The sequence below is a fragment of the Pavona decussata genome, unplaced genomic scaffold (genome assembly GCF_977016875.1).
Source record: "Pavona decussata unplaced genomic scaffold, jaPavDecu1.1 SCAFFOLD_133, whole genome shotgun sequence".
Classification (NCBI taxonomy): domain Eukaryota; kingdom Metazoa; phylum Cnidaria; class Anthozoa; order Scleractinia; family Agariciidae; genus Pavona; species Pavona decussata.
Window position 1 is genome coordinate 1,813,392 of NW_028145546.1, and position 17,883 is coordinate 1,831,274.

The 17,883-nt window shown below is 38.8% G+C and overlaps 2 protein-coding genes across 2 annotated transcripts in view; one reads left to right on the forward strand and one right to left on the reverse strand.

Annotated features, from left to right (window-relative positions):
* Positions 1-1,149: 1,149 nt before the first annotated feature.
* LOC146468148 (bifunctional peptidase and arginyl-hydroxylase JMJD5-like) lies at positions 1,150-9,651 on the reverse strand. Its single transcript, XM_085125120.1, has 8 exons — positions 9,253-9,651; positions 7,601-7,752; positions 6,702-6,871; positions 5,527-5,681; positions 4,963-5,127; positions 3,118-3,184; positions 2,931-2,981; positions 1,150-2,123 (listed from the first exon to the last, which is right to left on the reverse strand). The coding sequence occupies exons 1-8, from the start codon at positions 9,495-9,497 to the stop codon at positions 1,842-1,844; spliced, it is 1,287 nt and encodes a 428-aa protein (XP_084981246.1). The 5' UTR covers positions 9,498-9,651; the 3' UTR covers positions 1,150-1,841.
* Positions 9,652-9,682: 31 nt separating this feature from the next.
* The window catches only part of LOC146468149 (uncharacterized), a 29,773-nt gene continuing 21,572 nt past the window's right edge, over positions 9,683-17,883 (forward strand). Inside the window, exons 1-9 of the mRNA XM_085125118.1 lie at positions 9,683-10,112; positions 11,904-12,281; positions 13,312-13,622; positions 14,156-14,213; positions 15,039-15,142; positions 15,652-15,744; positions 16,237-16,368; positions 16,457-16,549; positions 17,657-17,717. Coding sequence (XP_084981244.1) covers positions 10,025-10,112; positions 11,904-12,281; positions 13,312-13,622; positions 14,156-14,213; positions 15,039-15,142; positions 15,652-15,744; positions 16,237-16,368; positions 16,457-16,549; positions 17,657-17,717 — 1,318 coding nt within the window. The 5' untranslated portion in view covers positions 9,683-10,024. The remainder of the gene's footprint in view (positions 10,113-11,903; positions 12,282-13,311; positions 13,623-14,155; positions 14,214-15,038; positions 15,143-15,651; positions 15,745-16,236; positions 16,369-16,456; positions 16,550-17,656; positions 17,718-17,883) is intronic.

A 17,883-nucleotide genomic window follows, 5' to 3' on the forward strand; every position in this document is an offset into this window, starting at 1 on the left:
AGCGCTGTTTCCACACGGTATACCCGGTCCGAAAGTTTCTTCATTTTTTATTTTAATAAAAAATGAAAATGTAGCTTAGCTGGGCCACCTTTTCTTTTAATGTCTTTGTCTTCCAAATAGCCAGAAAAGGGATTGAGGAACAGGCTTCCCAGAACTTTTGCAAACCCTCCTTTCGAAACCATCTCAGCCGGCAGGGATTGAGGCCTAGAACCAATGTTTGGCACTGGGAACAAGGAAGGACTTTAAAGGAAATATGAAGCGAAATTTATTTTTGCGCGGTTATAAAATATAATGCGTGAAATGTATGATTCCAAAGTTTGAGTTGTATAGGGTGAAAATTGACGATTTTACAAGCGCTGAAAGTTGGACTATTTTGACCTGAAAATTGTCTGGAGACTGGGTCGAGTTTATTGCAAAATTCCTTCTTGTGACGTAATGTTGGGGTACTAGGAGGGAAGCTGGCGCATTCTAAGTCCCTTCGTTTTCCCAACTTTCATTGTTAGGGGCGCCAGCAACGCATTATCTCCCTCCTCTAGCCCTCTCTTTCGCATTATCCGCCATATTGTACCTAGCATTATGTCAGCAGATGTTGTCACGTGAACAACCATTTTTCGGGTCAAAATAGTCCAACTTTCGGCGCTTGTAAAATCGTTAAGTTTCACCCTAGACATCTCAAACTTTGGAATCTTACATTTCAACCGTTGTATTTTATACCTGCCCAAAAAGAAATTTTGCTTCATGTGCACTTTAAATGTGATCAAATGCGATGGATGTAAATATACCGAAATATACGATATACGGATATATACGGAAATTTTCTAAGGGCAAGCGGACGACCTTCGACCTTTTTCATCGTTTCATTTGCACAAAACTTCCATTTCCATTCTGTTAGTCTTTTTGCGTTCAACCAGTGAGATTGAATGTTTTAAACCGAAAATGAGGCTCTTCGCCTTGATGATGGAAAGCCGGAAAAACAGAACAAAAATTTAATCGCCCCACCCGGACCCCGGTACAAAGCGCGGGAAAAAACACACTCCGAGTCACGTGTGGTTTTGATTTCTCAGTGCTGATTGGTTAAATCAGGCTTACTCCGATTGTCCCACGTCTGAAAATTCAGAGAAAAGAAAAAAAAAACTGTTTTCACCTGAAATCAGGAACCGATACTTTTAATATCTCACGTATTAAACTGATTGTTTTGGGGCAAACAGCACAGAGTAAAATAATTCTTAGATAGCGTGTAAGAGATTTGTGACGTTTTAATTTACTTTCTCTCTGTTTTTAAAACTTGTCTCATATAGGACTTACTGAAAGGCACTTAGCTTCTGAATGACGGGGGCTTTTTCGTTTAACAACAATCTGTTTAAATAATGTATAATTCTCTTATATTTAGGCTTGTTTACACACACGACTTTTGATACCACTTCTGACGCACTTAACCGCAATTCTGTGGGATATCAGAGCGATATCACTGGACGTTTCAGTTCTGAGAAATCCTGCAAATTTGAAACAAGTGTTCGAAATTCCTGAGATATCGCGACGACAAATCGCGCTGAAATCGCCCTTTTTTTAAGTGCATTATAAAAGTGCGACAAAACGTGCACAAAATTCAGATGTGTAAACGGGCCTTCAAAGGCTAATTTAACGGCTTATCTATATTGGCTATGCTACTTTTGGCAACTCGTGCCCTCTAACATAAATAGGAGATGATCTCTGCCTCTGCACTTTTACATTCTCTTTTTACTTTGTCAAGTTTTGATTTCCATTCCTTTGTATCGCTTTCATGCATTTTTGTGTACACGGCTTAAAAAAAATGTTTTATTTAATTTGAATTAACTGCACCCTCAAAGTTCAGTATGTTTGCGATCTAACTCATTATCTAAGTCTGATATGTGTTCCACATCTTCGTTGTCTGAGTGTGATATGTGTTGTTCATCTGTTCTGTCATTTGGTGAATCTTCAGGCTTAGTATTTCCTTCCTCTGTCGTATCAATGTTGTCGGCATCTTGGTTAGTTTCCTCTTCCACGGTTCCACCTAGTAGCCGCTCAAGGTCGTTATAATTTAAATCATAAATCTCTTCAGGGGTGACATAGCCATCGCTGTTTTTATCAATTTCATGGAAATTCTGCCAGGAGAAACACACCCAAAAAGCGTCAGTTAGATTTAAAGTACTTTATCATGAATTTTTTTAACACTGAACAGTCCCCAGTCCCAGTCAAAGAGTCGAAGTGAAAGCGAAGGAGGGGGGGGGGGGGGGAGGGACCTACCATATATAAGCTATACGGGTATCTGCTGCTACGAAGGGTGCGGTTTTCAAGCAGTTTAGTCTGGGATAGGGTATAGAAATCAGAGAGTTTTGGTCTAGAACAGGGTATCATTTTCTAGGAACCTGATCAGTGGCTTGAAGGATTTAGTCTAGACTAGGTTCCCCGAGAACTAGCACTCAAAAAAACGTGCTTTAGTTATTGTTGTACACGTATATTTTGTTTTGGCTGGACCGTGATAGTGACTGAGTATCTGAAAAAGAGCGAGTCTTGGATGAGGTAGGGATTTTTGGTCTTTAGTCCAGTAAAGGGTTGGAAAATGCAGTTGAACTTGGTCTGGTTTGGATTAAGGGTTTCAGAGTCCCAACTACACACCCCCAGCCGAAACGTTTTCGAGTTCCCCCTCCCCCCTCCCCCCCCCCCGGGAGTGAAAGCCACAGATGTGCGCACTAAAAGGTGAGCCTTTGTAGGGCGGATAGGCGTATGCTTTCGTATGTCGGAAATGATCGGCGACCATCGTAGAAACGCTCCCAATCTTCCTGATTCATCCTCAACCATCCCAGATTTCATGTTTTCATAGTCAGTAAAATCTGGGATAGGATTTTACCTTCAAATGAGAAGCAGGCCAATAGTCTACTTATCCACAAAAGTCACTACAGTCCACTGACCTGTGTTAATATATCCACTGAAAATGTTTGTCCCGGAGCAGCAGCCTCTGTCTGAAGTAAATAACAACAACAACAACAACAACGACAAATTTTACCACTTTCAAAATGTCAAAATATAGAGGTGAATGTGTACTGTAGTTAAAATGCTATCATCTTTGTATTTATTTCCCGCCACAGTTCTTCTTACCTGTATAAGTTCTATCCATTGTTCCAATGTTACTGGTTTTCCACCAAGAGCCTGTAGAGATCCCTGCCTGTCAACAAAATTGACACATTTCCTCAATTGCATTTATGTCCAAGCTGCACAAAATGACCGTTCTCACGTACAAACTACACCATACGTGAAGATAATATTATTTGCAATGAATTGAATTGTCTGCGCATGGGAAAAGGTTGAAGCTAACTGATTTGTTTCTGCTGATAATTCTGATGAAAATTCTTTGACCAGTAAGCGTAGTAATTTTGGCAAAAATGATCTCAAGCTGTTGCAGCTCGGCTTCCGATTCAGGTTTTAATTCTTTGACAGCTTTGAAGGAGGCTGTTTTGATTGCGATAACAACTCCACCAACACCTCGATCAGACCGATCTCTCCTAAACATTGCGTGAGCTAGAATGCAATATTTCAGATAGAAAACAACGGCTTTCACAGAGCTCTTTGAGTGACAACCTGATTCCCTTAACAATGTCAACAATCCATCGAAGGAGCAATCGTTTTCGGGAAAACGGCAATAAAATTTGTAAGAATGAAATAAGGTAAAAGGAGACCAAGACTACAGGTCGTTTGACCACGAGTCATCCTTCTGTCATTATATCGTTTAAGCCCGTGCGCATGCTCAAACCTCAAAACGTACCACATGGAAGACAAAATGACTACATTGTCATATATATACAAGGCTGAATCTCAGTTTAAGTCAGTAAGGTGGAACTGAGATGCCAACGAAAGGGATCTGTCTCATATGGTCTAGGGGCCGACTTTTCTCTCCCTCACTGTCTTGTCGGGACAAGGTATCGGAAAGCATCGCGGAACCATCCCCAGCTGGCATAAGCAAACCGCGGGCCGAAATCTCGTGGTGCATCGTCATGGTACAACGCTCCGGCAAAGTGTCCAGAGGTACCGCTGTCGGCTGAATTTTTGTCTCTTTTGTCAGCCATTTTGATATTAAGACTGCCGGGCAAGTCGCCCGAAGACATCGTAGGGAAAGAAGCGTTTCATTCATGCTCCTTGTCATGTCCTTGTCAAACGGGTATTGTGCACTATTCGTTGCGACTATGATGATCCGGTGAAAGATGGATGTCAAGGAAAAAAGGATTTTCTCGCCTGACAAAAAATTCATGGCCTCCAAACCTAGGCGACGGCTTGTTTGAAGTTTGGTGGCGATTGCGAAAATTTTCGGGGGTGAAAAAAATCGTTCGCACTAAAAATGGCTTCGTGTTGACAGATTTTTTTTTGCAAAATAAACATAATTTCGCGTAGTGCGAACAGGGCCTTAACCCCATTTATATTGACAGCTGATATACACAGCGTGATATAGAGATAGAAATAACAGCACATGATGGGAAACAGTGAAGCCGCCGTTATTTCCTGGCGCGTTACTTGCCTTCAAATTTCATTGGTAAAGACGCTGTTAGAGCGAAAAGTGAAAGACGATTTTTACGAGCCTGACAGGGGCCCTGATAGGCAGGAAAAACAATCGAGACATTTTTTCCCAGCTAGAACCAGTGTTCTGATAAAAAAAATCTCAGCAAACTAGATATTTAGAAACGTTCCAGCCAGTTAACCGTCTCATGTATTCAGTTCCCAGCCAGCTCTATTCCAGCCTGCAGAGCGGGTTTTTAGTTGAGCGGCCCCATCAGGTACTCCTGAAAATTCCTGGTAAATAAGCCTTGGCACAAAAAAAGTTAAAACCTTCTGGAGTTTAGCGTACAAAATCCGCAGTACAGTCTAAAACTGGGTAAGTGTGAAGCGCATTTCTGATCTTTTGGCAAAAAAAGCAATACACCCCCTTATTTTATTTTAATATATTATTAATACCTTATTCCTTCATTCGGATGAAAGTCAAACAGATTAAGTGGAATTAACTCTTTGTCTTTGTGAGGGCTCTGTTCACAGTCCGTATGGTTGAAGTGAATGAAGTGTGCCCACCAAATGTTGACAGCAAGGTTCCGTGTGCCATATGAACGCACCTGGTGAACCCATCTAAACACACACAAAGTAAAACTCAGCTATCAAATACAAAATAGGCACTGCAAAATCAGTATCAGTTTTATATATAGTCAAAGCTGTAATGGTACAAAATATGATCCAATGTAACAGCACTCTGCATCTCTCATCTTGTCAGGGGATGCATCAGCCGTAACTCTTTCTGTGTTTGACAAACGGCTGACCATACCTTCATAATTTAAAAATCTCCAAAATGCAAGTCACCATGAGAAATGTTGTCATTGTTGTTAGCTGTGTACTGTGCTTAAAATTCTTTCCCAGGAAACTCATTAAAGAAATCATTATCAATGGTAAGTCACTAGTAAATAATGATAATAAATATTATTATAATAATTAATTTTAAATCATCTGATAACGGACATGGCTTACTGTTACCTTGCAGGGATAAAAAGACAATCGCCTGCTTCCATGGACACCTTGTAATAAGGGATGGTTTGAAACCCTGGAAATTTATACATGTCGACACTATCCACATCTACAGATGAGAAACCACCATCAAGTCTGTCAATGTGGGCTTGCTCAAGATAAGTCTGAAGCCAAAAACGACAAGGAAAATGAGCAGAAAACACCATAAGCAAACGCAAACTTCTCACTGTTGTGCACATACCTTAACAAAGGAAATTAACGCTTCATGAAATTAACACGAATTTTAAAAATTCGCGTTAATTTAAGTCACGTTAATTTTTGTTAATGTTAATTTCCGTGTCTTTAATTAAGTGGCGCATTAATTTCCACGAACCTAATTTCCACTATTCTCGCAAATTCTCGATACACTTCAGAAAGGAAAAGGCACTGTTTTATCAGGGTGGAGATCCCCTGGTATGATGGACACTGTAAAGAATGCTTGAAATGGTCAGATTCTGTGGCTTAATCCCAACGTTTAGGAACAATTCCACGAACATTGTTTGTATTTGGGATCTTTACACTAAGTGTTAAAAGAAATTTGTTCCTGTAGTCCCCACAAGTTCTGTTTCTCTGTGGCAGTCGCGTTAATTTCCCTCATGTTTAAATTTTAGCACCACTTTCACGTTAATTTCCTTTATTGGGAAGTAATTTTTCATGCAATTTGCATTAATTTAAGTCGAGTTCATTTCCAATACCTTAAGAAGAGGATTGAGAGAAGATTGAGAGCAGCAGTTAATCCAGGAGAGTTTGCATAATTTTATGAGGGTAATAAAAGGACAGGCATCAAATTATTTATTAGCAAGTTGTTTATTGAATTGGTGCCTAAAAAAAAGGCCTAAAGTAAGTGACTTCTGATAAATTGCTAGATTCTCCTTCCAAATTGCCTTCTTGCAAATTTACTTGCAAAACAAAAGGAGAATTTGACCTTACATCAAAAGTCACTTACTAGGGCTTTTGTGGAATAATTCTACATACTTCTTCCATTATTGTTTATTATTAAAAATGCATTGTAAATAATTTAGTACATAGTTGTAGTTGTATAAATATGTCATTTAGTCATGTGTACCAGTTGTAAAATGATTTTTATTTTATGCTCGTAGAAGGATATTCACTTTAGTAATAGTTTTCCATAACTTGTATCCCACCTTATTAATCAAAAGCAACTCTTTTGTTCCATCAAAGAGACAGTTAATGTTATCCACAGCATCAATGTGAAGAACAGAGTTGGTGCCGCCACTGCTAAACCAAACAACTGCATCTTGAAGGACATTGGTATATCCACCACAATTCAAGCTCTTCAATAAAGCATACTCCTCTACACAGTAGTAAAAAATATAGTTAACATCACTGTTCTCATCTAAGAACTTAGTGACAATGTCAACTGTAATGTAATTTTTTAATTAGCAGGGTCGTCAGTAGGTTTCTGAGTAACAGGTTCTGTCCATAAAGTGGGCGGCTGCACCAGGGCATGCGCATTGTTCAGGGAGGGTATGAAGGGATGTCAGTCCCCTTCTATAGGGGGTCCTGTGTGGCCTCCCCCAGGAAATTTTTGCCAAAAATGATACTCTGAAATGCAATCTGGGCCTATTTTCAGCATACATTGTGTAAATTTGTACATGGTTTTCCCACTGTTAAGTTGATCTTATAAAAACTGTTTTATTGCCTCTGTTCCAATTTGGCTTCCAACAAATTATTAACTGAAAAGTTTTATTTCAGCAAATATGCCATGTCTAGAACAAACCTAGCAGTCAGAGTAGCCGGTGTAGTATTTGGAATAGCCGGTGAAATGCGCCAGTTGCCAGCTTATTTTGACAACCCTGAATTAGTCTCTTTAAATAATTATAATAATTTGTCATCATAAACCCCTTTCCCCCTGGCCTGGCAAAACAAAAGCAATGGAAGCAAAAAGGAAAGGAAGGAAAGAGAAAGGGATGAAATGAAGAAATAAAGGAACCCAGAAAATGAAAAGAAAGAAGAAAAGGAAAAGATTGTCACCCTCTGGGAGTCAAATTTCCACAGCCCTTTTAGTAATACTGTACAATACCCCTCATTTTTTCTGGGAGAGACTCCACCATGTAGATGTCTTCATTCTTGTACCTAGAGATAAAGTCTTGTAGCTTGAAATGAAATGTAGCCAGGGATCTGTTCTCTTTTTTACCTTCTTCAACATCAATCGCTTCTTCTCCAAATTTCTCACTAAAACAAGTAAATATGAATATTAATGATTACATGTGTAGTTAGTCTATCCTATTAATTATTAAAAAAAAAATAAATTATTGAAGGCAGTACAACTTATAAACCAAAAAAATATTTTGTTATTCTCCTCAGAAGCATATAATGAGTTTGGATAAGAGACATCAATATTTCTAAATGCCTTGTCGTTATTGATACACTATATATGAATGCACTGTGTTGATCCTGGTCAAGACAGGCCTAGGGATGAGGGGATGAGCGGGGAGGGTGGGGGATGCAAAGCCAAGGAAAGAGAATGAGAAGGAAAGGTGAGGGATGCAAATTAGCCAGGGATAGGGGTTAGGGTTAGGGTTAGGGTTAGGAACATTGCCATGGTATTACTCTCAGCCCCAGTCACTTTCTGCTATGAACCAAATATCTCCATTTTCGACCAGTAAAGGACAGTCAGACAGTCCTACTTGAAAGGCATAAAGTGCCCATACTGCCCTATCTCTCCTCTCTAGCTCATTGGGAGTAAGCAATGTCTGATTAAGACAAAAAATGAGAATGTCATTCAAGCATAAAATAGACCCAAAAGCAAAATTGTTGCCATGGTAACACACAGTAGGTGTCATTTTGGTGCCAAGTTCGTTTGAGCACCATCACTCCAATAATTCCAGAGAAATCCTTGATTTTGTGATTTATCTTTGTATGGAAACTGTTTGTCATGTCTGTTTGAGATGTCATCAGTTTTGAACAAAAACTTGAATGTCTCTGGAACGAGGAAGTTATTTCAGAAATGAAAACGCCATTATTCGTCACTTTGAAAGGCCTTTCAAATAAGCATATTTAATTAGTTATTTTTTACTTCATAGGCACTTTTAATAAATTATGTTTTTACAATGGAACCTTGGGAAATTGGGTTGTTATATTGAGGTTCTTTTCTATACATTTTAAAAACCGGGCTGGAGAATATCGTTCGTTTAATATATCGAGGAGTCCGTTATAATTAGAGGTTCCTGAAATCGAGGTTCCACCGTACATCTGCTCAAGGCTAATTAATTTGCTTCGTGAACGACAGCAAGTTTAATGAACAAGCACAAATGTCACATTGATTGCTTGGTAACTGGTTAACTTGAAAATTGAACAGTTGTAATACTCTTTGATTCCCAGTTCAGAATTTCTGTTGATTTAAAGCTTAAAATAAAGCTTGAAAACATTCTTCAGATTTTCACATGTAAGCTAAATATACTAATATATAAGACTTAAGCTTATGTCACGGAAGTAAATGAAAAGATAAGTTATATCGGGATCCGTTTTAAAATTTACAGCACCTGGAAATACAGAGTCAGAAGATTTCTCAAAGCGTAAGCTTTTTGAATTTCACAAAAAAGTTCGGCTTTGTAGTAGGTAGACAAAACAATTTGAGCTCAAGTTTTATAAAAACAAAGAAAATCGTTCATAATTCAACCTAAATTGAAACCTTTCAAACAATCATACCCGCATGCTACCTGTTCATCTCACCTTAAATACTCGTCAGTCCATTTTGAATAAGCCGGCATTTTCTTTGCGGTTCCTTTGAAAAGCAAAGGTTCTCCGGGTAAAGCATTTTGCTCGAAGAACTCTATTGCGCCAGGAACTGTTTCTGTACTTGCTATGGAACCCACCGGCGGCTGATGTGATCCCAAAGGCTGCAAATGGCCGGGTGGATGTTTAGACTCAAGAACAGTGAACACCCAAAAATTCAATATAATCAACAGCGCTTTCATGGTCCTTTCACAACAAGAAGCTTCCTGAATTAGAATGACTATTTTGTCACTCTTCGAATAAGGTTTTGTCAAGTTTTTTTCTTGTTTACGATCGTCTGCGATTATGAATCGAGCGCGAAATAGCTGGTAAGCCGCTAAATTCGACGAATTATCGATTCGTTCTCGACATGACGTCACGCCGTAAACATATGGACACAGTTCTATAGCAACTCAGGCCCTAACATTGGTCTTCATTACCCTCACAATAGGCACCGGAATTGATGCTTTCGTACTTAGATTTACATGTATGGCTTTCAAGTATTGCTTGAAATAAGTTTTTGCTGGCTTCTTCTCGCGAAGCTGGAAATCGATCGTAAAATCTGCGCATTGGACATGTAGACCTTTGTGAAATCAGAGGCGCCACAAGAGGATTTCATTTCAGGATTAATTACGCTGCGGCCGATTGTTTATTTTTCTTGGAGTTGTTGGAATTCTGCTTTGTGAAGTAGGATCTTCGGACTTACTCGTTCAATAATAAAGACAGCAAGATGATGGCCACACGGAATCCTAAGGTTGTTCCAAAGCGGAAACCTTCGAAGCCCCAACCACGGGAATCCACGCTGTCCAAAGAACAAGGTAAGTTAGGTTTAGCAGAAATTTGACGTGATTCCTTGTTCATTGATGTGAAAGTTGACATGCCGGGAGGTGGTAAACAACTTTTGCAGTTTGGCTTTCTTAATTTTCACTACGGCCATGGGCGAATTTAATTAAAAATAGATTCCCTTGCTTTTTCAAATCAATTCAAACGCTGTTCACATCGAAAGCTTCTGAAAAGGTCTTGTGCTGTTGAGTTTGTTGAGGCCAGGAACGCCGAAACGTGGAAACCTTTCACGGCTGTCATCATTGCCGACTGTGAAACCTTTTGGAAAGAAGACAGCAAAGATCAAATGAGTTGCCATTCCTCAAGACACTAGATTGAGACACCTAGAATATTAAAGTAGAGCAACTACATTGATTTGTTTTCTACTATTCTGGGATAGAAGACAAGACTGCTCGGCAAATTATAATCAGCAGTCATCAGGACAATAGGTTTTGAGTCTACAAGAAATGTAGTGACATAGGATTCCAGTGAATCAGTGTACATGTGACACCCTGTGCAATTTGTCCTCAGCTGTCATTTTGGTACAGCTGAATAATTCAGCTGTACCAATTATCAAATTATTGATCAAAGTTGCATGTTTCTTTACCGCTCTTGTGGGGGTACTCCGCAGCATTTCTGGTGCGGTTGTGTGGCTCAGTTCTCCAAACCCTGACCTTACATGTATTTCAGATCAAAATATGTAATTTTTTGGTACCTTATTTTAAGACTTGGCCTCTTTAATTTCTTACCCATTTTCAAACCTGGTTTCTAGAATCCATACCCGTTTTCAGACTTTCACTCCAATATGATTAAAATCGATACCTATTTTAGACTTAGTCTTTTAGACTTTAGCTTAGTGACACGCATACCTACATGTATATAGCGTATATAGTGGAGTACCCCCTCCCCCTCTCCCAGGACATGACAGATCTGAGAGAGTGATGAAATTGATCCTAGTCAATCACAGGTCATCACAGTTTTGATTGACCAAGTTACAGTGTGGCCTGGTCAAATGAATCCAACATCTGAATACAACATTACTGGATGAAACTTTGTACTATCACAGTCAAACAATTCAACATAACCCTATAAACAACCCAATCCTGCATTGTTACATTACATTAATAAATAGGTAATTACTGTACATTATTACATTAGGGTATAGAATGGTAAATCTAGGATTTTGCAAGACTGCCAGTCCCTTGAGAATGACGTATTATTCAGTATTGCCAGTCCCTTCAGTTTTAAAGTCCAAGACTGAGGCTGTATAAACCACAGCCTATTATACATTCATTTTAACACATGTTGTGACCAGCAAGGTTAGAAATTGTATATTCAATAAATTTCCAAGACTTTGCCTAAATTTTGCAAGACTCAAGATTTTTGAAGGAATCAATATGCATCCTTACAATACACTGTACATTACACATACTTATCTTTAAGGCTGTTTATTGCTGGATTAATAACATAGGACAATATACACACCTTGGAACAAAAGAAAGTTTGGGCAATATCAGTGTTGAATGAAACATCTGATGGAAATCATACTTTGTACATCTTCATCCAATATGGTTGTCACAGTCTGTTATAATAGTAACATCACAAATTGAAACTACTTAGAACGGTTCACCTTGCAATAAATGTTATCAAATCATATTGTTGTAGTTGTGAAAAGAATGTATACTGAAGGTGTTTCAAAGATTCATGAATGGTGAAGGAAAAGTCTAAAATAAGGTGACATTCTATTAGGTAACATTCTGGATTTTATTTTGTTGTGAATATTTCAGCGTGGACCGATACAGATGATACTGAAGGAACAAAAGAGTCAGGGGAATCATCAGATCAAACTAAAGACTCAACAACTCCCGGGTTACCAATGAAAGGAAGTTTAATCTCTGTCCAGGAAGCTGACGAAACTAACAGAGGTGAATTTGAGGATGATATGAACCAGTCAGTAACAAATGGAGTGCATGAGGCTCCACAGACGACAGACACAGAGGTTCCTCAAACAACAGACACTGAAGCCGGAGTAAACGGAACAGAGACAGACTCTCTGGCAAGTATGGAGAGTGGAGCAAGAAGAAGGATTAAACGGAACATGGTTGTACCAACTGATGCAGAGGATAGTGGCCGACAGACTGACCCAGAAGTTGAATCAAGAAAAGGTATGTGCATACTTGTCTAACTGTAAATGATTATTAATAAAAAGTTTTATACAAAGTAGCCAACATTGGGGCAGTTCCCTCTAAAATTGACCTCCTAAATTTCATTGCACACTGTTTAGCTCTAACGATAATAGAGCCAAGGAAAGTGTGGTTAAATTATTTTATTAATAATTATTTAACTACAGTTTCCTTGCATAGACTTATTTTTGTTTGTTTTTAGCCCATGCATGATGTTGTGATGTGTAAAAATTTGTCAATTATTTGACTGTTTATGAGTTTCATAGCTGTCATTTCTTAAGTAGATGATAGCCAGATATTTACTTGCCTGCCAACAAATAAGGTAGCTGGTTACAGAGGGCTAGATGATTAAAGACAACAAGAATGGATGATTTTCTTTTGTTTGTGACTAGTTATCGTCATTATGAAACTTGCTTCTGCAAAGCTTAATTGATAGCCTTGAGTTTTGTCTACTTTCTCCAATACCTTAATTGTCCCTTATGCATCTGGCATGTTTGGCTGAGTGGATAAGCCAGTACTTAGCATGTGAATACAGCCACCTCTCATCGGTCCCAGCCCCCAAGGGGCATTTCGCGAGAGAGATGCTCCTCAGGAGGCAGGTGGCGATGAGAGGCGTCTGTATTCGCAGGGTAATAAGCCAGTCGAAATGTGTAGATTAATGCATTCCAGACACTTTAAAGTTTTTTTATTTGCTAACATGAAGCCACACAAATATAGTGTACATACATACATTAGGTAGCTAGTCTTGACTGGTTTTTTTTTTTTCCTATTTGGACCACAGCTAACCAAGTTACAGTGTATGTAACACTTTTTGGTTTAAAGACATGAGAGAAACACCAGGAAGTCAACTGAGCATTACTGTTTTCTGTTTTGTTCTGTACACAAGCTATTGCAATAATTTATCTAAGACTTTGACTGTGTCACCTATCAAACGGTTGGGTTTTACTACCCAAACCAGACAGATCTAAATAAAAACAATAACAACATTGTACTCTTCAACTATTTTTTGAAGATGCTTGGAGTGTTAATGAGACTGATGCTGATGTCGAATCAAATGCTGCGTCAAGCCGACCCAGCTCAGCTCACCATAGAGCAAGACAGCGTCCTGCCACTGCAGTGGCCCAACAAGTGACTCCTGCTGCACCAGTACCAAGACCAATGACAGCACCAGCCACTGATTACAGATCTCAAGCAAGGCCCGGAACAAGTGGAACTTCACGACCAAAATCTTCAGCTTCACGTCCAAGATCAAGGGGCGAAGAAGAAAGGCTAAGTCGGCCGGCTTCTTCTGCAGCGTCCTCTCCACTGGCCATTACAAATGGGGTGAGTTGTGGTTTCACTTTACTATAAAATGTATGTACTACATGTATTTACTTGGTAAACATTCTCATTGCACACAATGCCACACATCGACAATCCTAGCAGTATGCAGAATGTTTGTCCCTTGAACCTAGTTTAATGGCCTTAGCTCCCATGAGACTCCTGTAGCTCAGTGACAGAGCATCCAAACTAGTAATGGGAAGGTCTTAGGTTCAACTCCTGATAGGAGCACTCGGATTTCCTTTTTCTGAGTATGCCTGTATCACTCACTGAATAATACATCATTCTCAGTATTAGTTATATGCAAGTGGCCAGACTTGAATTTGCCCCGTCAATAAATTCTTTAGGTTATGAGGCCAGGACACAACAACCTTGACATGTTACAATTTGTTTGTTTCCAAAAAATTGTTGTGTGGATTGTGTTTACTATAGATGTACATGGGAACCCTCACAAACTATTCTGTGGGTAACCTGTGCAATTATATAAATGTAACAAAATAATTAAATGTGCCTGAATTCTATTTTAACTTTGCCAGGAGGTAATTCCCTGGGAAGAGCCATCTCCAGATTCCAGCGAAGGAATACACGATAGAGGTAGGAGCCTAAAACAAGTTTGCATGTTGAGACCAAGGTTGCACTTCATCAGTTCAATCTTGTTAAGGTGATTCCGCTGAAAAAGAAGGAGTATTTAAAATTGTCTAAAACTTGGTCCAGTTCATGACTATGTTATGAGCACTACAAAAATGCAATAAAAAATGGGGGTCATCGTGCTCGTTTTTGTGCAACCTGGGTGACTATTATAGTAAATAGATGACCCACGAGGTTTATATCAGGAACGCTAGTAATCAGAAAAGGGAACTATCATTTCTAGAAAAATTAATTTCTTGCATTAAAATATCGAAGCAGTTCAACAAAATTTACTTTAATGTTACACAATAAACCATTTTCATTGAACTGGAATTAAGATTATGACAGAAATTAAAGATTTTGCTCCGTGTGCACGTAAGCAGTACTACCTAAATACGTGCTTTGTAAAGCATTCAAATAAAAATATCTCAAAGTAGAGTATTAAACTTTTCTTTAAATCGCGATATATAGTGGTCAACCGTATGACATTTCAATTGACGCATTAAAAAATGGGGGTCACCGCGCTCGTTTAGAAGAAAAGGACCATTTATTTTCCTGCCGAGCTTAACGTCAAGGAAATCCCGTAATGTTGTGTGCGCGCGCGCTCGTGCGCGCGCTAAATGACGCGAAAAATTATGCGCAGCAAGGATGCGCAATGCAATTCGATGGAATCACCTTAATGTTCAGTAAGATCACCAAACAAGCTTCAAAGGTTATAATTATAATGTATTGGCATAAATTGTGTTTTAAAGTTATCAGTCAGACCGATGTTTGCTGTTCTTATTATTGCAGAAAGCTCATCAAGTCGCAGTAGTGGACTCTTGGCACCTCCTCAGCTACAGGGAGAACAGAATGCATATATCCCTTATATCTATGCTAAAGAATGTATTCAAAGGGTAGGCTGTGAACTTAGAACTTCCTCTGTTTATTTAATGCTTGTGATTCCTGCTTTTAATTACCACTTGACGAATAGAAATAAAGATGTGGAGGGACGTAAACAACAGTTATCCTCCATAAATAAACACTACCAAAGGATGCAGGGGAAGGTCCTGAGGACCTACTGACTGAGGTGTTTTCACATTCTTAAGGAATGAGTAAATAAGTTACACTGATTGTTTGCTGCAAAAGATGTTATTTATAAGGCAATTGAAACCCAGACTGTCTAAACGTGCAATTAGACTTAATATTAAAATTTAGTGTACACTTTTTTAGACTTGCAGAACACTGACTTAGTTGCCCTTTGAATAACCTTCAGTTTGCAATGACGTCATGATACCACTGAAACGCCAGTTTTTATTAATTAATGTCTTTGTATCAGTAAATAAAAATAGATATATATTAAGTGTTAAGTGCGAATGAGGGTGAAGGGGAATATTCCTATTGTTTGTACTCCATCCCACAATAGGTGATGGACGACATGAAAAAAATGAAGAGTAGTCATGTAAAGGTGATAGATCGTATTCAGGATCAGTACAAGTCAGTTGAGGATGACATTCAGGTATTTACTTGGAACTGGGAATGTTTTAACCTGCTAGTAAGTACATCCAGGTTCAGTCTCCCAAATCATTTTTGTATACTTAGGTTTTTAAAATAAGTATTACCAAAGGAAGGTTTCGCAGGGTAGCTTTCATTTTCTGGTTTACATGGAGGATTTTTATCTGCACCACAAGAAAGTACTGCTCAGCAGCTTTAATCTGAATGGTTAATACACTTCAGGATTTCAACCACAGACTCAAAAGTTTGAACCATCTTGTACAGCATAATAAACAGTACCACAGGAAAGTACTGCTCAGTAGCTTCCATCTGAATTGTCACACTTCAGAATTTCAACCACTGACATTGTGCACAGTATAATAAACAGGACCACAGGATTTAAGTAATGAAAGTTAGTTAGAACCACTTAAAGGGATTCAAGGTTTTAGTTGGTGCTATTGTGTGCTTTGATTGTACATCTCATTGTGGCTGATTATAGACTTCCTTCTTTTGCCAGGCTAAATTTAACACTTTTGTTCTGAACCTGCGTAATGAATATTCCAACAAAGTGACCACTTTCCGCCAAGTGATAACTATTCATCGTGAGGACACGCTACGCACCAACACTTACTGGGAAGATACAGTAAAGGTATACCTTTGTTATCTTGAATCATTGTTAGCTGGTTTGAGGATTATTAATAGAGTGGTGCATTTGAAAATCATCAAATGTTTTTCAGAGCCTCCAAGCCAAGAACCAGATACTGCTCAAAGAAAAACGTGAACTTCTCATCAAGAATAGGGAAGAGTTTACTCAACTTGAACAAGAGAAGGTAATTATGCTATGAATGCTTGTTAGAAATAATAATTATTGTTGTAATTATCGGGAGGACGTTCTTGCCCCGAGCCCTTCAATTAATTGCATACTATTAAACTAAGCCACATGTCTGGATGGAAGGATCCCAAAGGATCTGCTCTATGGTAAACTCGCCACAGGCAAGAGAGCATGTGGACGCCTAGATCTACATATGTATGCTTCAGGGATATCTGCAAAAGAGACCTGAAGTCAATGGACATTGGCATCGGAAGTTGGGAGGAGCTGGCCTCTGAGTGAGTCAGTTGAAGACAAGAGTTATGCAAGGGTCTCGACAGATTAGAGGCTAAGCAAAGGCAGGCTGCTGATGAGAAAATGGTCTCTGCGAAAGGACAGCTAGATGACAGCCCCTCAGGACACTCCTTTCAGTCGCAACTTGTGCAGAAGAGACTGCCAGTCCTGTATTGGCCTGCACAGTCATAGCAGGCGATGCTCCCGTACCAGCTGAACAAGACTGTGACTCAAACTTTCCAGGCACAGATCCATAATCTCCCAAGATTGAAGGATACAGATACAGTATATTAAATTTAGCCTGGTTTCCATGTGATCATGGTCATTGAGAAAACTGCTAACCAATGTATCATTATTATAATTATTATTGTAGCAATCATCATTTTAGAAAGATTATATAGCATGGTAGAAGTGAGTTCAACCCCCTTACGATACCTGTAAATAGCTAGCTGGTCTGCCTCCTGCCAGCTGGCATTTTGCAACCTTTTATGTTTAATTTAACATGGTTATTTGGGTTGAGTTCCTGCAAAATGGCTTGGGATAGTTAAGTACACCTTCACCATGGATATTGCATTTATGTAAGCTTGCATTTAGATTTTTACAATAGACAGTGCATTTGTTGGAATTGTTGTATTACGTATTACCAGCATGCTGTGTTTTATTGAGAGCCAAAGGTTTCAACCTTTGTGTGTTGTGTGTTTTTGCCCTCTTTTAAATTAAGCTCATAATTTGTTACTTTATTGTTTTACTCTGTTAATTAACTCAATGGTGCAAACTTTTAAAACAATGTACTTAGAGCTTCTGCAATTTCTTGTTATCTTAATTTACATCATAGGTGACAGTGGTTCAAGACTTGACTAAAATGCTGGATGAAAGACATGCCAAGTACACATTACGTAAGTAGAATGATTGTTTCACTTTTTACAGGGACATTCTCAAAACCACGACTTGTGATGAGTATGTACACACCCTGTTTAAAGATTATAAATTATTGTTACTAATTATTCAGTGGTTATCTCACTAGCTCGAAGGTGGGTCTTTTTAAATGATGTGTTTTAGAGC